Genomic DNA, 19,177 nt, shown 5'->3' on the forward strand with positions numbered 1-19,177 from the left:
TGGTCTATTAGGTCTTAAGAAAACCAGAGATGATGGCAATAAACTATAGAGCTTAGAATAATTTACACTCTGTTTGATAAAGTTCGTCTCTGTTTTCCCATCGTTATTGACGAATGTTGTAGGATGAATCTTATAATAAACACTGAATAATATTTTAGAGACATTTGAATATGCAGAGAACACGTCTGTTTTCGCCAAACTCCAGTGTTCATCAATTACTAGAAAGTAGTATATTTATTATTATCATTATTGCAATTATTATCACTTCGAAGAATAACCACAAATTTGCAATTATACACAGATTTAAAAATAAATCTGTTGAATCGGTCTTTCTTAAGATAACAGCACTTCCATTTTTTGCAACCAACTGAACTATTATGTGTGATATAGTTACAACTAGTAGATATTATCAGTGATAAGAAATCATTAGAATAATCTAATACAAATACGTGTTGAAGAATTTATAAATGACTTTCACCATATGACATTTACAATTATCACGGGGTCAGTGTGCTAAACTTGACCCAAATCATATACTTAAAAAGAGTATAAATGGAAATACACAAGTTCATTCCACTGGTTTACGAAGAATAATGTCATCTAGTTTCATAATCCTGTTTGTTGTACTTACATGCTTCACAGAATGGTCACTTGAGACAGTGGTAAATACTACCGAGTCTCACATCAATTCGACTGAATCACAATCCACTCTGTTGCAGGCAACCCTGCAATCATCAGACTGTTTACGGTTGTTTGCTCCACTCTTAGGACGATATTATTGGGTTGATTTTTGCGACAGTAATAGTTATATTGACCCATATTTTATGTATTATACAAATGTGATTTGTTCACATCGAAGTTTTCTGACAACGAGATACTGGATCGTGTATTCGTAAGTTCCTAAACTATTGCTCACTTAAATGTTTCATGTGGAATGTCCGTTACACGTTTTGAAATAGTAGATTATTTGGTCACTTCCTGTGTAATACCACGATCCTTACTTATGGTTTTCGCAAAATGTTACTCTACTGAAATGTCTTTCCTCATATTCAAGTATCTAGCATTAATAATTATATTTACATTTACTAAATAAGATTATCACAATGAACTCTAAACGTATTTTATTGACAAGAACAAGAAATCAAGCCGATATCTTTTCACGTATTAAATAGTGTGTTCACGAAGGTAAACTGGATTCCTTGTAGTAATTTATACGAAATACAATCAATATGGAACAATTCAAAGAGGATTTTATCACAATTGAAATACACCAGTTCACTTGATATTGTCCGCTTGCTGTTTAGGATTGCAATCGATCAGTGAACATCAACTCTAGGATGAAGATACACCCATCTGACGAGTTCCAAATACGATGAAACACTGTATTTATCATTTCATACGTTCTGAGTGATAGTGAGTGTTATTTGTAAGATAGTTATTTTGAAAACTGAAACCGAATCAACAATCAACTGCAATCAATGAAGCATTGTATTCTAGTCACAAACAGTCAGCATCATGAAGTTGCATGTACATAATAGATTCGCTTACATCTATACAAGCGTTAAGTGAGCTATAATCCTGAGACATTTCATTCAACTCCGAACTATGAAAACTTCACTTTCATAGAGTACCTATTGCATCTGGTTTTCGCGATGTTTGCTCTCAGATTAATGAACCATTTATACGAATTATAGAAGGAAGGAATTGTGAAAACAAACCCATTTCGAATTGGTTCATAATACTGAGTATGTGTTCTTAGTGAAATAATCTCTTTGAATGTTTGCTGACTGAGTCATGATACACAGCAAACTTTTAATTAATTAGAGGAAATAAATAAAATACAGACTTTGACCAACATGACTTGACAGATTAATTTTGCGTGACAATCTCGAGTGGATTATACTACAAGACATGATGTGTTGAATAGGTTGATATGATAAAGATATACAAAATCCTATATGATCTAATAGGAATGTCTCCACCAAAAACAATTATATATATAGTTCTGATCAGATGAGATGCTAATTCGAAATTATCAGTATCATCAGGGTACATACGAGGTCTTTGGAAAAGTCATTTCAACTGATTGGTTTGAATCTGTTATTATTTGATAGAAACATTCGGTGACTCGATACAAATGAAATAGTTACAGTTAAATCATTTTCAAAACATTCAATCGTTGTTAAAATTGATATTTTGTCCAGCTCAAATTTTCAAAACTTTATTTTGTTACATAGGCGACACGGATTCCACGGTCAACATATTATAATTCCACCTGGTATATGTGTTCGTGATTTAAGGGAAAAAGGATTGTGGTCAGTGGGCTCCGCACTTAAATGCATAAAACTAAACCAGGAAAATCATAATTTTTACTGTCACAGGCCGCGAATAACATGGTTGCCGAATAATCAATTTCCACAAGGCATACCTCCATTCGGACCACAACCGATTCAAGATCCATTTGGAGGTTTCCAGCCGATTAATTATCGTGGTGAACCGAATGAAAATACGACAACCGAAGTGCATTTAGCTTAGAATCTTTGTTATAAAAACCTTTCAGCGTTATACAATTTTTTGATAAACACTACAATATGAAATAATCAAAATATATTTTGCAATTGTACTGACCAAGATGGTGATATTTGTGGAAAATATATATTTACCTGGTTCAATTTTATTTAAACAACACACACGAAATGTTTTCTTCTACTTAGACTTTGAAAATCAGTCCACATGGATAACAAAATGATCGGATCAAGAATAAATGATTAATCTGCGGTTAATGGAATATTTTCAATTGCACAGTCAACATCACGGAATGATCATAATCAGACAATAACCGGAAGCCAACAACACTAGATAGGCACTTCGTTCTATCATGGTACCACTCAGCAGTGTGCATCCAACACTCCTCCACCAATGATCAAACCCGAGACCTTCAGTTCCTGGTGTAAACACCTGATCTCTAGACTACTGGGTGAAGCTGAACATCCTGGGTTTGAAACGTGGTATCCGCGTGATGGGTTCTCACTTCTGAGTGGCATCTTATGTGGAGGGAACATCCGTCCAGCACTTCCGTTTTTTAAGTGGTTAGATAATCACGATTATTCCCTAATGTTGACTATGAAATATTTCCGTTTTTATCAACCGTGCATGTTTTACCTACCCAACTTATTTTAAATCTTGAAATGATATTCATAGAGAATATGAGCCTTTTCCTCTCGATGCAAAATATAAAATTTCAGCACAAAGAATATAGGGTTATATATTTGAATAAAGATTTAGTGAATATAGTTTATGGGTCATCAGTGTGTTGTGTTTCCATGAAACATTTCCAAGCATAACGATTACATCAAAAGATTTTATTTATAGTGTGTGCTTTGTGGATTACCGAAGGAATATCAATCATACTGTAATAATATAACAACCTAATCAGACTCATTTATGTAGGACATCTCAATAAATGTAGTTGGATTATTGAATGGTTTTCACCGTATCAATAGGCTTTCACTCAACCCTGCATAACAAAAAATGTGAATTTTAGATGATAATGACAAATGATTAGTTTCATCGAAGTGAGATTCTAAAGTGAGTTATAGGTGAAATTGTTGTTCTGTTAATTCGAACTTCAATGTCGATTAATTACGAAAACCTTATCTTCATTTTGTGGATATTCACTGGGAGTTTTATCATCAATGATGTTACAACATACGTCTTGCAATCTGAACTGATTATACATACATATTCTTGACCACTGAAATACACATTTCATCCAATCATCAAACTTGAAATCACAACATGAGTAATAGAAGATCCAAACTAATCTGACGAACACATCCCATGTAGTCGACACAATAATATTCCCTGTGATAATTGCAACGTAGAAATAGTAGGCTTCAATTCATTTTATAATGTGAGGTTGTATATCCAGTAATACCATAAGCAAATGAATCAATCGATAACTTGACATTAAAAATTACGTTATTATTCATTAAATATGACATAATGGTAATATTTTGATTTAAGGTATATTCCGCTAACTGTCAGATAACAACCATTCACTAAAAAGTAGGATTAAACTATCAATGTTGTACAGTTGCTCTTATGGTATATTACCATATATATATTTCAAATGTATATGAGGTAATATTTCGATTCATCTTGAAAGTATAAACCGTTATGATTAGCTATGAAAAATCAAGTTATATACCATCACACACACAAATTATTTTTTCAAGATATATACATGTAAATCACACTCCCGACTGTAACACGCTCAATACAGGTCTGCTCATCACAGTTCTAAATGCTCTTGAGTAGAAACAAAGTTCTCGAATATGATCAGAAGGTGCAATTATTCATAAGTGAACTGCTAATGTGGCCGTTTGCTTCACACTGAGTAAAGTTCAATCGAAGTCGGGTGTGTATAAAGATAAGAAACCGAAATTCATAATATCCAAAACGGTTACAATAATCACGTTGATTTGGCCCAGTATACAATCGAAGACATTGCAATTTTGTATTCCTCAACTTCAGTAGCTTTCATGTTGCTCTCGATTGATTTGTTTTAATGTTGATTGTAGTTGTGTCAAATGTTTCTTTCCAGTGTCCACATAAGTGAAGTAAAGTGATCCATGGAATCAAACTGACACCATAGTCCACTCATGTTGAAAATCATTCAACAAGAATGACCTCTAGTAATCTCGACTAGAATAGGTCAGGTCATGACATCAGTGATCGACCAACAAATACTTGAAATTGTCAAATGACACTAGTGATTGAGTGTTTCATGTGACAGAAAATGATCAACAACCAGTCAATTTATCATGCGTATCTGGTGAAAATCATTGTATCCCGTTTTGAACAAGACGTGGTAATTAGCAACGTATTTAGATTCAACATTGACATTTCGTTGCAAAACAATATCCAGCTCCAAATTATTTCAAGGCGGAAATTACTCTTAAACAGTATATTGATTTGTCTAATAAGTGCATAATAATTGGTTTTACATGAATGCGTGACTTTTACTCACTGTGGAGTGAGCTGTATTTATCAGCAGGTAACCTTGAATTCCCATGAATTGGAAGTGGAGGAATGTTTCGATTTACTTTACAATGTCACACAGCTTATTCAGTGCAACCTCGTTGTCCTTGTCTTCTGTAGAAATAGGAATGTTAGAATTCTGTCTTCCTACCAAACATTTCTTGAATTTTCTGTCTATGTCTCTGACCGCCTATCTTGAGAAACACTACATTAACACTATGTGATTTTAAAACTTTCTATGTATGATATATGTTGTCATGCGGCTTTAGCTACTTCTATGAGATGATAAATTATCTGTCACATAAGATGCATTTTTCATACATATAGTTCAGTATGGTCAAGTTCTTCTCTGTTTTCTCAGCCTGTTGGGGATGTTAGGTCCCCAGAACTCACTTGGTAAATCCCTTAATTATATAATTTGATTTTGGAGATTTGAACTTCCTCGTTTTCGCTCCAAAAGCACTCTTTTCACCTTCATGCCTTATTTCTCACTTGACAGAATCTCTAACGCTATTGGTCCGTTATGTATTTTAGTATGCTATTTTTGCAACGCTTCCCAAGGACAGTTTTGTGCTGTGTACATACGTTTGATTTGTGTCTGTTATTATTCAATCGTGCTTCTGGCTTACGGGATATACATTCCCGTTCCAATCTCCGACTTCTCACTTTAGTTAGCGGGTCTGAGACGCATTAGAATATCTAGCTTATTGGTCTTTGGTCACAAACCTTTGTTCCGTTCGCATACTAAGTGAACTCGTAACCGCTTCAAACCTAGAAAAGCCTCAATGAACAATGTCGTGGGTTGGATTTCATCATAAACACTAAATGATATTGCACGGATATTTCATTCTGGAGAGAACATATTTGTATATTCTGAACTGGACGGTGTGACTGTCTTATTTTCACACCAACTAATGAAGAAGGCACACTATGTAATATAGAAGATTATAATTCGAATTTATGTTTATTCATGTGTTATAACAATGAGCAATAGAAATCGAGACCAGGAAGTGATCGATGGGACTAAATGCACGGCAATAATTCTGTTGTTGTTATTGTCTGTTCGGGGATGGATACTCAGTTGAAGTTCTTCAGTTAGAATACCAAACGTTCACATGATTCTCTTGTTGAGAATAGTGGGTGAAACAGTCATGTGGGCGATATAGTACAGAAGTGGTAGAATGAAAACTATTGCATACAGTTACATATATTGGCGCAAAAGTATGCTCAAACAGAAGACAGTAAACAAGTATATACGTCACCGTACATCAAAATCGCCAGCGCGATTTGAATGAGTGTATTGACCAGAACCACAACATCCGTGTTTCGCAACCAGTAAATGAATTTCGAAAATAGAAGATGGTGAGCAGTTGAAAGTCATGATCAATATTCATTATTAATTACTTATATTCTCAGACAACAGTATGTTACATGAGGCATAGCAGTTTACAGACAAAATCGAATTGCTAAAAATGCTACAAGCTTCACTTAAATGAGTTACCCAATTAAGCTGATATGGTTTGAGGCATATTGGTTGTAGAAACACGGAATCGATTTTCATACATTTGAAAATCAGTGTTAATGAAACTCTCATGATCAGTGTAAGAGTCGGCATGCTTTATAAGGTTTCGAATAAAAACCAGCGTTCTACGTCAAAATGATCATAACTCAATCTTATCGTCATTGGACTTCCAGAGTCATGAGTGAGCTCCTAATTAAAGTAATTGTCCCGTTTTAACTGTGACATAACTACTCGGTAGCAAGTAAGACCAACTGAAGATTACGGACATGAGTCAAAGAGGTATTTGGCACAAGAAATTGGCATCGATACCAGTGGTTGGCGACGTCCCACTAGACTCTGAGGAGTCGCTATTTAACAACATGTTCTACCCTACAGACATTGGTGTACTGAGGTTATCTTTACACCACCATGTTTGATGGTCAAGCATGACAACCTCCCACATTTCAAGCCCTCGCACATTCTCTGCCAACACGATTTCTCACATCACATTTATCCTCTAATTTGTTGTCCTTATTTTTGGCTCGACAGATCGCTGTATGCTAGCAGGTTGTATTCCACCACTATGGTAACAAAAGTTGTATTAGTTTGTATTGTGGTGCTTGTTCTACCCTGAATATCAGGTTACATTCAATCCGTCTCTTTGCTGTGTCAGACGTCAAGGTTTTCATGTATTGTATGTAAGTGACCGTTGTCGATTTTGGAGAGAACCGATCTTCACAGAGTAGTTCAATCATTTCCAATCATGGACCAATGACATCGTAGGCTATCTCGAAGCCCAACAACAAGACACAGCATATCTGATATCACCAAACGAAATTGTAAATCATTGGGAATCGTGAGTAAACATATCACATATTCCATGAAGATATGGCACCGAATTCATTGAAAAACATTGAAATTTGTTAGTTATGTCTATAGATTTCAATTTGTGATACAATCTCACTCCACGTTCAAGGTGGCTTCCTGTTCTCCATGTGCTAAATCTTGTATTGGTATACAGACAACATACTGTTTGGTGAATTTCCGTAAACCAACAAAAATGAAGATCACGATTAATTTTGTTGTATATAACTACGAGAGATTAATTAACTGAATACATGAAAATCTTTTATGCAGTGATGTCGTAACGTGGTAGACTAGTGTGTGTGGTGCTGCATTTAGTCCTTTGAATCAATATTATCAGTTGATTCACGAAATATAGTTGATCGACTTGCTTGAGGTATTCCGCTTGCGTGACGAGTAAAAGAATGTGTACTTCATAGAAATATTCACCATTATTAGAACTATTGATTTGACAAAACATCGGAGTCAAGTGTAGAAAATTCGTTATATGTGAAAATTATATTTGAAACAATCTTAGTGTTTGTAATCAAATAATTTCCACTCTTCGTCCAAAAAACTTGTTTGAATGTCTTTAGGGTTATAATCAAGGTCATCAAAGAAATATATGGCGTTCAACAATCAGATCAAATCTGTTTTGTGCTAATCCAATCATATTGACTTCGGTAACATGAGTCAGTTAAATGCGAATCAGACGGGAAGTTCATGGTATTAAAATAAAAGAGTGAACCAACTGTATTTGTGTATGTATATGTAAGATTAAGTTATTAATAGTTGGAATTAGGTGTTAATATGACTTGGTGTGAAAAAATTAAAATAAACTGCAGGTTGAAGATTCAGAAAATTGATTCTGAATCAATAATGTGCATGTAAAACGAGAATCACCAATTACATAATTGTATTGCTAAAATAACACATTAATTTCAGTCAGGATGACGATGCATGTGAAATAAACGGGTTGGATAGAGAACGAGTCCAATTACCTGTAAACGACTATTTGCCATGTAGTTGCTAGTTCAACATCATCCTTTCTTTTCAGATTGTTCTTATTCGCGTGGGAAAGGATAGTTTTGGAAAGTCTATGGTTCATTTTCTAGATATCAGTGATTTCACTATACACCAGTATGGTGATTATGTACAATTCCAAGACCGAGGTGAGCCCGTCCCGATTTCTATTTTTTAATTCTAATACCAATGAGTATATTCTAGATAATATAGTCTACATCCAATATACTGTCTGACAGACACAGGATGAACATAAGGAGAAGACGTACAATCGATTACAAAACTTAGACTCCAGTTTCAGCCGTGACGGTTCTTTTATAATTGCTTGATTTCGAATGAATGAAAATATCCATATGATCTGTAAATATAGACAACAAACGTATCAGATTTCTCTTATTGTAACAGCGGACAATTGAGAACATGAAACATGTTTGTTCACCAATGTATTTGCCAGCGATAAGAAACATGTCATGCAAGAGAGGTTGTAGAATGTAGAATGTAGAATAAATGAACGTGTCGATGGAAGCCTCTATGAATCATTGACAAGCAGTAATTTAAACGAAACAGTAGCAGTCATAAATGATCCACCAAGTAGTCCAATGATGTCCATTTCAGATACATGCTCTGTTGTGGGTTCGAATCACATTGTCGCTGACACACAATGTACAAGCGGTGACTTTTCCAGCTCACAGAAAAACGATGTCTCGTTAAATGCTCATGAAATTGTTGCAGTACGCGCCCTTGAAGAAACGGAAAATAAATCGAGCAACATAGTGAGTACAGTTGAACCAAATGGAAATGATCATTCTGTGACAAATATTTCTGATGAACCTAACTATCGGGGTTCTCTAATCGTTTTACCTGATAGGTTTTGTCTTAATGACTCATATGTTTTTGACTAAATTTCTTGCAAAAATGAGAAAAATATGTCTGATGCCTCAAATGATAATCAGGAACCTAGTGAAATTTTGACTGACGCTGAATATCCTAGTTATCTATTATCTAATGGTGGGATTTTCAGTAAATCTGATGAAAATGTCTCAGCAGAATCAAACCCTTATGATCTCATGTCAAGTGTCGTTGATCCTCACCTTGTAGTCAGTTGTACTGAATTGTCCATTCAATGTGGGGAAATATGTTTTAAATAGAGACACATTAATTGTAACTTGAGGTTATGAGAATCCAACATTATTTCTTCTGGGAGGATAAAGTCTGGATATAGACTCAGAATCTTCAAAGAAAGGGAGGTATTATATCCCGGCGAGAATTATGAATGGTAGTTTTTGTGAATTATTTATGGGCCAATACGATGTACATATTTTTACTGCGTAATTGTTAAGTAACTAAGCCATGCATATTCGTGTTTTCCTTATTATAAACTTTATTTTAACCCACAGACTATCGTTATACGATATACAGCTCTTGAGTTAGACCCGGTCCATTAATTACAGTATCCCAAATTCACAGCCACTTTCGTCTAAATCTTGTACGAATGTTTATTTTCTGTTTTATGGTACGATGTGGTCCGTTTCGTCTGTATGTAAACCCAGTATGTTTGAAATACATGATTTATATTGCAGAGGATGGGATTAGTGTTCTGGACTTGACAGGCAGAGCTAGGCGGGAGGCAGGACTAGACTGCTCGTACGGTTTATTGAGTTATTGGTGCGGTCGATAAATCACTGTTACCTAACTGCCGCTATATATGTTGAAAGGGCACTAAGCCAGAGGCTGGACCATGGATGTTCTTGATCTGGCCAGTTTACTCGTTCGACTTCAGCTGAAAATTTTGATGCACATTGATACTGTTCACACTTGTTTACTGTCTTCTGTTTGAGCATACTTTTGCGCCAATATATGTAACTGTATGCAATAGTTTTCATTCTACCACTTCTGTACTATATCGCCCACATGACTGTTTCACCCACTATTCTCAACAAGAGAATCATGTGAACGTTTGGTATTCTAACTGAAGAACTTCAACTGAGTATCCATCCCCGAACAGACAATAACAACAACAGAATTATTGCCGTGCATTTAGTCCCATCGATCACTTCCTGGTCTCGATTTCTATTGCTCATTGTTATAACACATGAATAAACATAAATTCGAATTATAATCTTCTATATTACATAGTGTGCCTTCTTCATTAGTTGGTGTGAAAATAAGACAGTCACACCGTCCAGTTCAGAATATACAAATATGTTCTCTCCAGAATGAAATATCCGTGCAATATCATTTAGTGTTTATGATGAAATCCAACCCACGACATTGTTCATTGAGGCTTTTCTAGGTTTGAAGCGGTTACGAGTTCACTTAGTATGCGAACGGAACAAAGGTTTGTGACCAAAGACCAATAAGCTAGATATTCTAATGCGTCTCAGACCCGCTAACTAAAGTGAGAAGTCGGAGATTGGAACGGGAATGTATATCCCGTAAGCCAGAAGCACGATTGAATAATAACAGACACAAATCAAACGTATGTACACAGCACAAAACTGTCCTTGGGAAGCGTTGCAAAAATAGCATACTAAAATACATAACGGACCAATAGCGTTAGAGATTCTGTCAAGTGAGAAATAAGGCATGAAGGTGAAAAGAGTGCTTTTGGAGCGAAAACGAGGAAGTTCAAATCTCCAAAATCAAATTATATAATTAAGGGATTTACCAAGTGAGTTCTGGGGACCTAACATCCCCAACAGGCTGAGAAAACAGAGAAGAACTTGACCATACTGAACTATATGTATGAAAAATGCATCTTATGTGACAGATAATTTATCATCTCATAGAAGTAGCTAAAGCCGCATGACAACATATATCATACATAGAAAGTTTTAAAATCACATAGTGTTAATGTAGTGTTTCTCAAGATAGGCGGTCAGAGACATAGACAGAAAATTCAAGAAATGTTTGGTAGGAAGACAGAATTCTAACATTCCTATTTCTACAGAAGACAAGGACAACGAGGTTGCACTGAATAAGCTGTGTGACATTGTAAAGTAAATCGAAACATTCCTCCACTTCCAATTCATGGGAATTCAAGGTTACCTGCTGATAAATACAGCTCACTCCACAGTGAGTAAAAGTCACGCATTCATGTAAAACCAATTATTATGCACTTATTAGACAAATCAATATACTGTTTAAGAGTAATTTCCGCCTTGAAATAATTTGGAGCTGGATATTGTTTTGCAACGAAATGTCAATGTTGAATCTAAATACGTTGCTAATTACCACGTCTTGTTCAAAACGGGATACAATGATTTTCACCAGATACGCATGATAAATTGACTGGTTGTTGATCATTTTCTGTCACATGAAACACTCAATCACTAGTGTCATTTGACAATTTCAAGTATTTGTTGGTCGATCACTGATGTCATGACCTGACCTATTCTAGTCGAGATTACTAGAGGTCATTCTTGTTGAATGATTTTCAACATGAGTGGACTATGGTGTCAGTTTGATTCCATGGATCACTTTACTTCACTTATGTGGACACTGGAAAGAAACATTTGACACAACTACAATCAACATTAAAACAAATCAATCGAGAGCAACATGAAAGCTACTGAAGTTGAGGAATACAAAATTGCAATGTCTTCGATTGTATACTGGGCCAAATCAACGTGATTATTGTAACCGTTTTGGATATTATGAATTTCGGTTTCTTATCTTTATACACACCCGACTTCGATTGAACTTTACTCAGTGTGAAGCAAACGGCCACATTAGCAGTTCACTTATGAATAATTGCACCTTCTGATCATATTCGAGAACTTTGTTTCTACTCAAGAGCATTTAGAACTGTGATGAGCAGACCTGTATTGAGCGTGTTACAGTCGGGAGTATGATTTACATGTATATATACTGCACATATTAGAGATTTATTGATTCCATAATGCAAATTTTTGTGAAGTTGCGCACACTCACATGTATGCAATGCATGTGTTCTTAGAATGGGTAGAGAGTGGTCTGACAATCTCTTTACATTTGTAAAGATTCGATTGACACCAGATTGTAGCAAAGAAGCAGTGAACAATAAATGAACTACTATTTACTGCGATTTCATGAAAGTGGGTTTCAATGTTTCTGAATACTTCTCAGTTGGGTGAGCCAAACTTCACTTCAGATTTGTTTTTCAGAGGATGGCTATTGCTGTAAATTTCTTATTTCTGTTGCGTAGTTATAAGTTGATGTCATACCATTTCCCTGTCGGAAACTTCATTTCAGAGATTATTATGTACTACTCAGCTTCAGTCGATTTCCGAAACTGTTCAATCAGAAAAACTTAATGGCAATTTTGTTTTCACTAATTTGTTTGAAAATATCTCGACTGCAATTGGAAATTTATCTGTACTGTCGACATATAACAAACATTTAGATCACTTCTTGTTTTGTTACATACTGTAACTATTAGCATACAGTGCAAGAAATGGCTACTGGCCTGTTAAACATACGACAGTAGTTTCAATGTCAGAATGTGGTGGTTGGGCTGACCTGCAACGAAACAGTCTGAATAATATGTGGTCCTGTTTGTCAGTGTTTCCTTTAGTAAGGTTTAAGCAAATATTTCGGTACGTACATATTCCAGCAATTCACGAGTCATTTGTTCATATCTTCAAAAGCACAAAACAAGGGAAATGCCACTAACGAATAATCATATTCGTCAGGGAGAATATATTTTTCTTGCACCAATATAAATAAATTTTCAAGTGGCTCAGCCTATATGTCTAACACTTCATTCGGCAAGTTGAGTTAGTGTGTTTGAATGTGAAATACGCACGAAACTAATTTATATCATGTAAACCGAATTGAACTATGTAATACACAATCTTTTAACTCAAGAGGGTGATTTTGTTTGAATCAGTTAGACTTAGTAGTTCAGAAATCACTTTTAGGTATAGCCTGTGTAAGTTGATAGACAATTATCTAGTTATAAAAGCGCAATTTCACACTGAAATTTGTTCCAATCAACAAAGAATCAGTGCCAAAAATGATTGCTTAGAGTGTAGCACGTTGTATTAACGCTTACTTGGAAGCGGTAGTGATCTAAAACAACAACACAACGGTCAGAACCGGTAAATACCTCTGAAGTAAGAACGCGACTTTCTAGCACAACAGATATATTTTTGAGAATTGAAAGACGTGGTTCGATTTCATAAGAGGAAAATTTATTACAACATAGTTTTGTCCATCGTTCTGCAGGTTCAGCTCACGTACGGATTTTTCCTCTTCTTCCAGTACATTGACTATTTACTTCCCTGCATTAAGAAAAAACAGATTCACGTTACTAACCTCATATGTAATGATTTTTTATACTGTTACAAGAGAATAACCGACTCCACATAAACTGTTAATGAATCATTAGTCAGGAAAGGTCATTTTTAGCAGGGAAATATAAATAACAAGAGATCCGGCAATGCTTTATTGATAGATAGATACAAATCAATATCTCTACGCTTCAGATCTTATACCAAAGTGTATACACATCCTGAAGAGAACAAAAAACGATATTTACACAGTAGAGACAGTCGTCGTTTCATCTTTCGATTCGCTTACCAGAAGTGCTGACTTTGAAAACCTTTTGAAATACATGGTAGAAAACCTCTGTAATCGTGTGTGTGGATTTGAAATATCAGTATGCCTTATTTAAGTTCTGTTTACCAGAAGGTCAGTTGTAAGTCAGGAGCTAACTTGATGAACATTCGTAACTTTCCAGTTTCATTTTAACTAAGACGATTTGCTTCTACAGTTTGGAAGAATGGACTGTAAGCAAAATCATGAAATGGTATTACTCCGTTTGATTCCCTTTGTTTCTTGAAATACATCATTCAGTCAAGACATTTTAAAAATCAAATTAGAAAAGAATTGACCCAAGCTTATAGCTTTTATCGTCACACTGAATGATAAGCTGTAGTTAAACCAAATTGAGTCAATTTATATCACGTCCATATGCAGTTTTGTGTAGACTGTATGCTCAATAGATTTAGTTAGAATACAAATATTTACTGCAAAATAAAGGTTTGTTCGCTTTTCGTTCCCGCTTTCATAGTCCGAAAGACAATATGATTGTCACCATTACGATTAATGTTCGTTTCTTCATAATGAATGACATTTGATGATATACATGAACTATAAACAGTATTATTTGGGAATCGACCATAAGTGCAACTATTTTCGAAACTGGACCACGGATACTCTTGATCTGGCCAATTTACTTGTTTGAATTCTGCTGGAGATTTGGATGCACGATGTCACTGTTCACACTTGTTTACTGTCTTGTATTTCATAATCTATTTTGGCTGATATACATACCTGCGTGCAATCGATTTCATTCGAGCTATCGTTTTCGTAATCAGAAAGACAATATGGTTAACACCATTATGATTAATGTTTGGTTCTTCAAAATTAATGACATTTGAAGACACACATGAACTTTAAACAAAATTATATGAGAATCGACTATAAGTGCAACTATACAACATTGATAGTTTAATCCTTCTTCTTAGTGAATGGTTGTTATCTGACAGTTAGCGGATTAAACCCTAAAACAAAACATTACCATTATGTCATATTTAATGAATAATAACGTAATTTTTAATGTCAAGTTATCGATTGATTCATTTGCTTATGGTATTAAATAAAATTGAACCAGGTAAATATATGTTTTCCACAAATATCACCATCTAGGTCAGTACAATTGCAAAATATATTTTGATTATTTCATATTGTAGTGTTTATCTTTAAAAAATGGTATAACGTTGAATGGTTTTTATAACAAAGATTCTAAGTTGAATCCATCACAATTGTCATACCTTAATTTTGTGGGCCAAGAAAATTCGTCGACTGCATACCTCCAAATGGATCTTGAATCGGTTGTGGTCCGAATGGAGGTATGCCTTGTGGCAATTGATTATTCGGCAACCATGTTCTTCGTGGCCTATAACAGTAATAGTTCGTGTTGTATTGGTTTACTCTTGTGCATTTAAGTACTGACCCAACTGACGTCATTCCGTATTGAATTAAATAATTATTACATTCACCAGGTGGAATTATAATATATTGACCCTGGAATTCGTGTCGCCTATGTAACAAAATAAAGTTTTGAAAATTTGAGCTGGACAAAATATCAATTTTAACAACGATTGAATGTTTTGAAAATGATTTAACTGTAACTATTTCATTTGTATCGAGTCACTGAATGTTTCTATCAAATAATAACAGATTCAAACCAATCAGTTGAAATGACTTTTCCAAAGACCTCGTATGTACCCTGATGATACTGATAATTTCGAATTGACAACTCACTTAATCAAACCTAGGTATATGATTGTTTTCGGTGCGTTTTGTTCTCTGAGCTGAATGTTTTAGTCATGGAGTTTTCATCATTATTCTGAATGACATCGTCAGCACAATCTTCAGGTAGAAGTGGAGTGCCCGAAATTCTCTACAAACGGATGATAGCTCGAGAATGTTGAAGTCAGATAAAACTCTGGTGGAGGACCATGGTGATTCTGATGTGCAACTTGATAGTTTAAAGTAAACATGGGGTGAAAGACTAATAGAACCATTTAGTAGCTGGTTGCCTCCGAAGTTTCCCTCAGGATGGCTGGCTTCCTGAGAAATGAATAGTTTCATCCTATATATTCTTTTATATCAATGTGTGAACAAATATGCAAATTATGCATGCAAGAGCTTAAGTTACTTCCTCAGTGTTCAGTTTCAGGATTATATTTGATTACACTTCATAGGTATATGAGTATCCTGAATGAATTATCTTACTACCTTACGAAATAGGTTGTGATGTACTTCTCTGGATAACGGAATTAAATAAGTCAAAAAACGAGAATGGACTTGTGAATACATATATTTTATATATGAAGCGAATGAAATAGAGAGAACAGAAACGACTCGCAGTGGAGATGGCGGGTAAGCCAACTACCATTTAACTATGCCTTAATCAATAATTATAGTTACACAAAAGTAAGTTATGGACATGTGATGAGTAATGGGATGAGAAATGTAAACACACCTACGCGCTCATATAAAAACAGTCAATATTGATAAGTGAATAAATAACAAGATCAGAATGTGACTCAAGTAGAATGAATAGAATGGGCTGTCCGAAAGCTAGAACAAGGTATATATATGGGCTTAACATAATAACCGACACTAAAACATCAAATGGCTGGTATTCCATTCATTACATAACATTTTTATATTGTAAAGGAAAATTTCGTCGTTTTATTTTCATTTAACTTCGTCAATTATGTATGAAATTTCAGTTGATTAATAGGCCATTACATCATCGATAGCATTTTAAGGATCATTAATTTGAATATCCTGAGAATGATACAATTTGAATTGTCGGATCAAGATGATGATAAGAATTTTATCCTATTGAATTTTACCGAACTGGGAGAACTAATAATTTAATTCGTCATATTGTTGATTTATATTAGAATGAACTGAAATCAAGATGTTGTAAATATACCATTTATGCTAAACGGAAATACAGATTATATAAACATTACGATAAGAGTTACAGTTTTACACAAGGTAACCATTTCATTTCTTTGTCCAACCGGTTCTTTCAATTATTATTTCAGACTCTGCCTATTATTTCTCTATTATGCATTTCATTACTACATTTATTATTACAAAGATCACCCAAATAAGTTAGAAGTACTTCATCTAATAGACATTTATATTAGAAAGTAAAGGAACGCTTGTAAATCCTCATCAATCTATTCAACATATCATGTCTTGTAGTATAATCCACTCGAGATTGTCACGCAAAATTAATCTGTCAAGTCATGTTGGTCAAAGTCTGTATTTTATTTATTTCCTCTAATTAATTAAAAGTTTGCTGTGTATCATGACTCAGTCAGCAAACATTCAAAGAGATTATTTCACTAAGAACACATACTCAGTATTATGAACCAATTCGAAATGGGTTTGTTTTCACAATTCCTTCCTTCTATAATTCGTATAAATGGTTCATTAATCTGAGAGCAAACATCGCGAAAACCAGATGCAATAGGTACTCTATGAAAGTGAAGTTTTCATAGTTCGGAGTTGAATGAAATGTCTCAGGATTATAGCTCACTTAACGCTTGTATAGATGTAAGCGAATCTATTATGTACATGCAACTTCATGATGCTGACTGTTTGTGACTAGAATACAATGCTTCATTGATTGCAGTTGATTGTTGATTCGGTTTCAGTTTTCAAAATAACTATCTTACAAATAACACTCACTATCACTCAGAACGTATGAAATGATAAATACAGTGTTTCATCGTATTTGGAACTCGTCAGATGGGTGTATCTTCATCCTAGAGTTGATGTTCACTGATCGATTGCAATCCTAAACAGCAAGCGGACAATATCAAGTGAACTGGTGTATTTCAATTGTGATAAAATCCTCTTTGAATTGTTCCATATTGATTGTATTTCGTATAAATTACTACAAGGAATCCAGTTTACCTTCGTGAACACACTATTTAATACGTGAAAAGATATCGGCTTGATTTCTTGTTCTTGTCAATAAAATACGTTTAGAGTTCATTGTGATAATCTTATTTAGTAAATATAAATATAATTATTAATGCTAGATACTTGAATATGAGGAAAGACATTTCAGTAGAGTAACATTTTGCGAAAACCATAAGTAAGGATCGTGGTATTACACAGGAAGTGACCAAATAATCTACTATTTCAAAACGTGTAACGGACATTCCACATGAAACATTTAAGTGAGCAATAGTTTAGGAACTTACGAATACACGATCCAGTATCTCGTTGTCAGAAAACTTCGATGTGAACAAATCACATTTGTATAATACATAAAATATGGGTCAATATAACTATTACTGTCGCAAAAATCAACCCAATAATATCGTCCTAAGAGTGGAGCAAACAACCGTAAACAGTCTGATGATTGCAGGGTTGCCTGCAACAGAGTGGATTGTGATTCAGTCGAATTGATGTGAGACTCGGTAGTATTTACCACTGTCTCAAGTGACCATTCTGTGAAGCATGTAAGTACAACAAACAGGATTATGAAACTAGATGACATTATTCTTCGTAAACCAGTGGAATGAACTTGTGTATTTCCATTTATACTCTTTTTAAGTATATGATTTGGGTCAAGTTTAGCACACTGACCCCGTGATAATTGTAAATGTCATATGGTGAAAGTCATTTATAAATTCTTCAACACGTATTTGTATTAGATTATTCTAATGATTTCTTATCACTGATAATATCTACTAGTTGTAACTAGATCACACATAATAATAATGATGTTGAATTAACAAATGTTAATATCTATAAATACCCGTGTTTTTCTGTACAAAAATGAACTTTGGGAGTGAAGTGCTTTTCGCTTATTTTGCCTCTTTTCTCTCATGTTCTGGTCGCTGCGTAGTTCTAGCTTGAGGGTACGAGAATAGCTTAGGAACTGAATATAGCTTTCAGTTAGCAAGACATATCAGTGGCGATGGGAAAACTGCAATGAGTACTTCTTTATAGCAGTTATAAGCTCATATGCATCGTCAAGAGTAGAGATTTGAACAGTCCCAAATCAGAATCATGGGAGCCCTCATGCAGAAATTGTGCCTGTCACAGCATAACCCTGCTTTTGGGGAATCACAAGTATCTCACACTGATTCAATCATTATTGCCATTCATGAATTTAATTTTGACAGTGCAGCGTTTTATTCTTGGTTTAAGAAATATGAAGATTCGTTCTATATTGAT

The 19,177-nt window shown here is 34.7% G+C and overlaps 2 protein-coding genes across 2 annotated transcripts; one reads left to right on the forward strand and one right to left on the reverse strand.

The window, feature by feature from the left end:
• Positions 1-593: 593 nt before the first annotated feature.
• MS3_00001489 (uncharacterized protein) lies at positions 594-3,599 on the forward strand (the record flags this gene model as incomplete). Its single annotated transcript, XM_012945974.3, has 2 exons — positions 594-892; positions 2,238-3,599. The coding sequence occupies 2 exons, from the start codon at positions 594-596 to the stop codon at positions 2,533-2,535; spliced, it is 597 nt and encodes a 198-aa protein (XP_012801428.1). The 3' UTR covers positions 2,536-3,599.
• Positions 3,600-13,317: 9,718 nt separating this feature from the next.
• On the reverse strand, positions 13,318-18,606 carry MS3_00001500 (uncharacterized protein). The gene is made up of 3 exons (XM_051208968.1): positions 18,196-18,606; positions 15,229-15,497; positions 13,318-13,674 (listed from the first exon to the last, which is right to left on the reverse strand). The coding sequence occupies exons 1-2, from the start codon at positions 18,492-18,494 to the stop codon at positions 15,230-15,232; spliced, it is 567 nt and encodes a 188-aa protein (XP_051073030.1). The 5' UTR covers positions 18,495-18,606; the 3' UTR covers positions 13,318-13,674; position 15,229.
• Positions 18,607-19,177: the final 571 nt, after the last annotated feature.

The sequence above is a fragment of the Schistosoma haematobium genome, chromosome 1, assembly GCF_000699445.3.
Source record: "Schistosoma haematobium chromosome 1, whole genome shotgun sequence".
NCBI lineage: Eukaryota > Metazoa > Platyhelminthes > Trematoda > Strigeidida > Schistosomatidae > Schistosoma > Schistosoma haematobium.

Coding starts and splice junctions, on each gene's coding strand:
- MS3_00001500 (XM_051208968.1), bottom strand. CDS start 18,494: ATGTCATCTAGTTTCATAATCCTGTTTGTTGTACTTACATGCTTCACA. Junction 15,498..18,195: donor AGATACTGGATCGTGTATTC/GTAAGTTCCTAA, acceptor TTTGTTACATAG/GCGACACGAATTCCAGGGTC.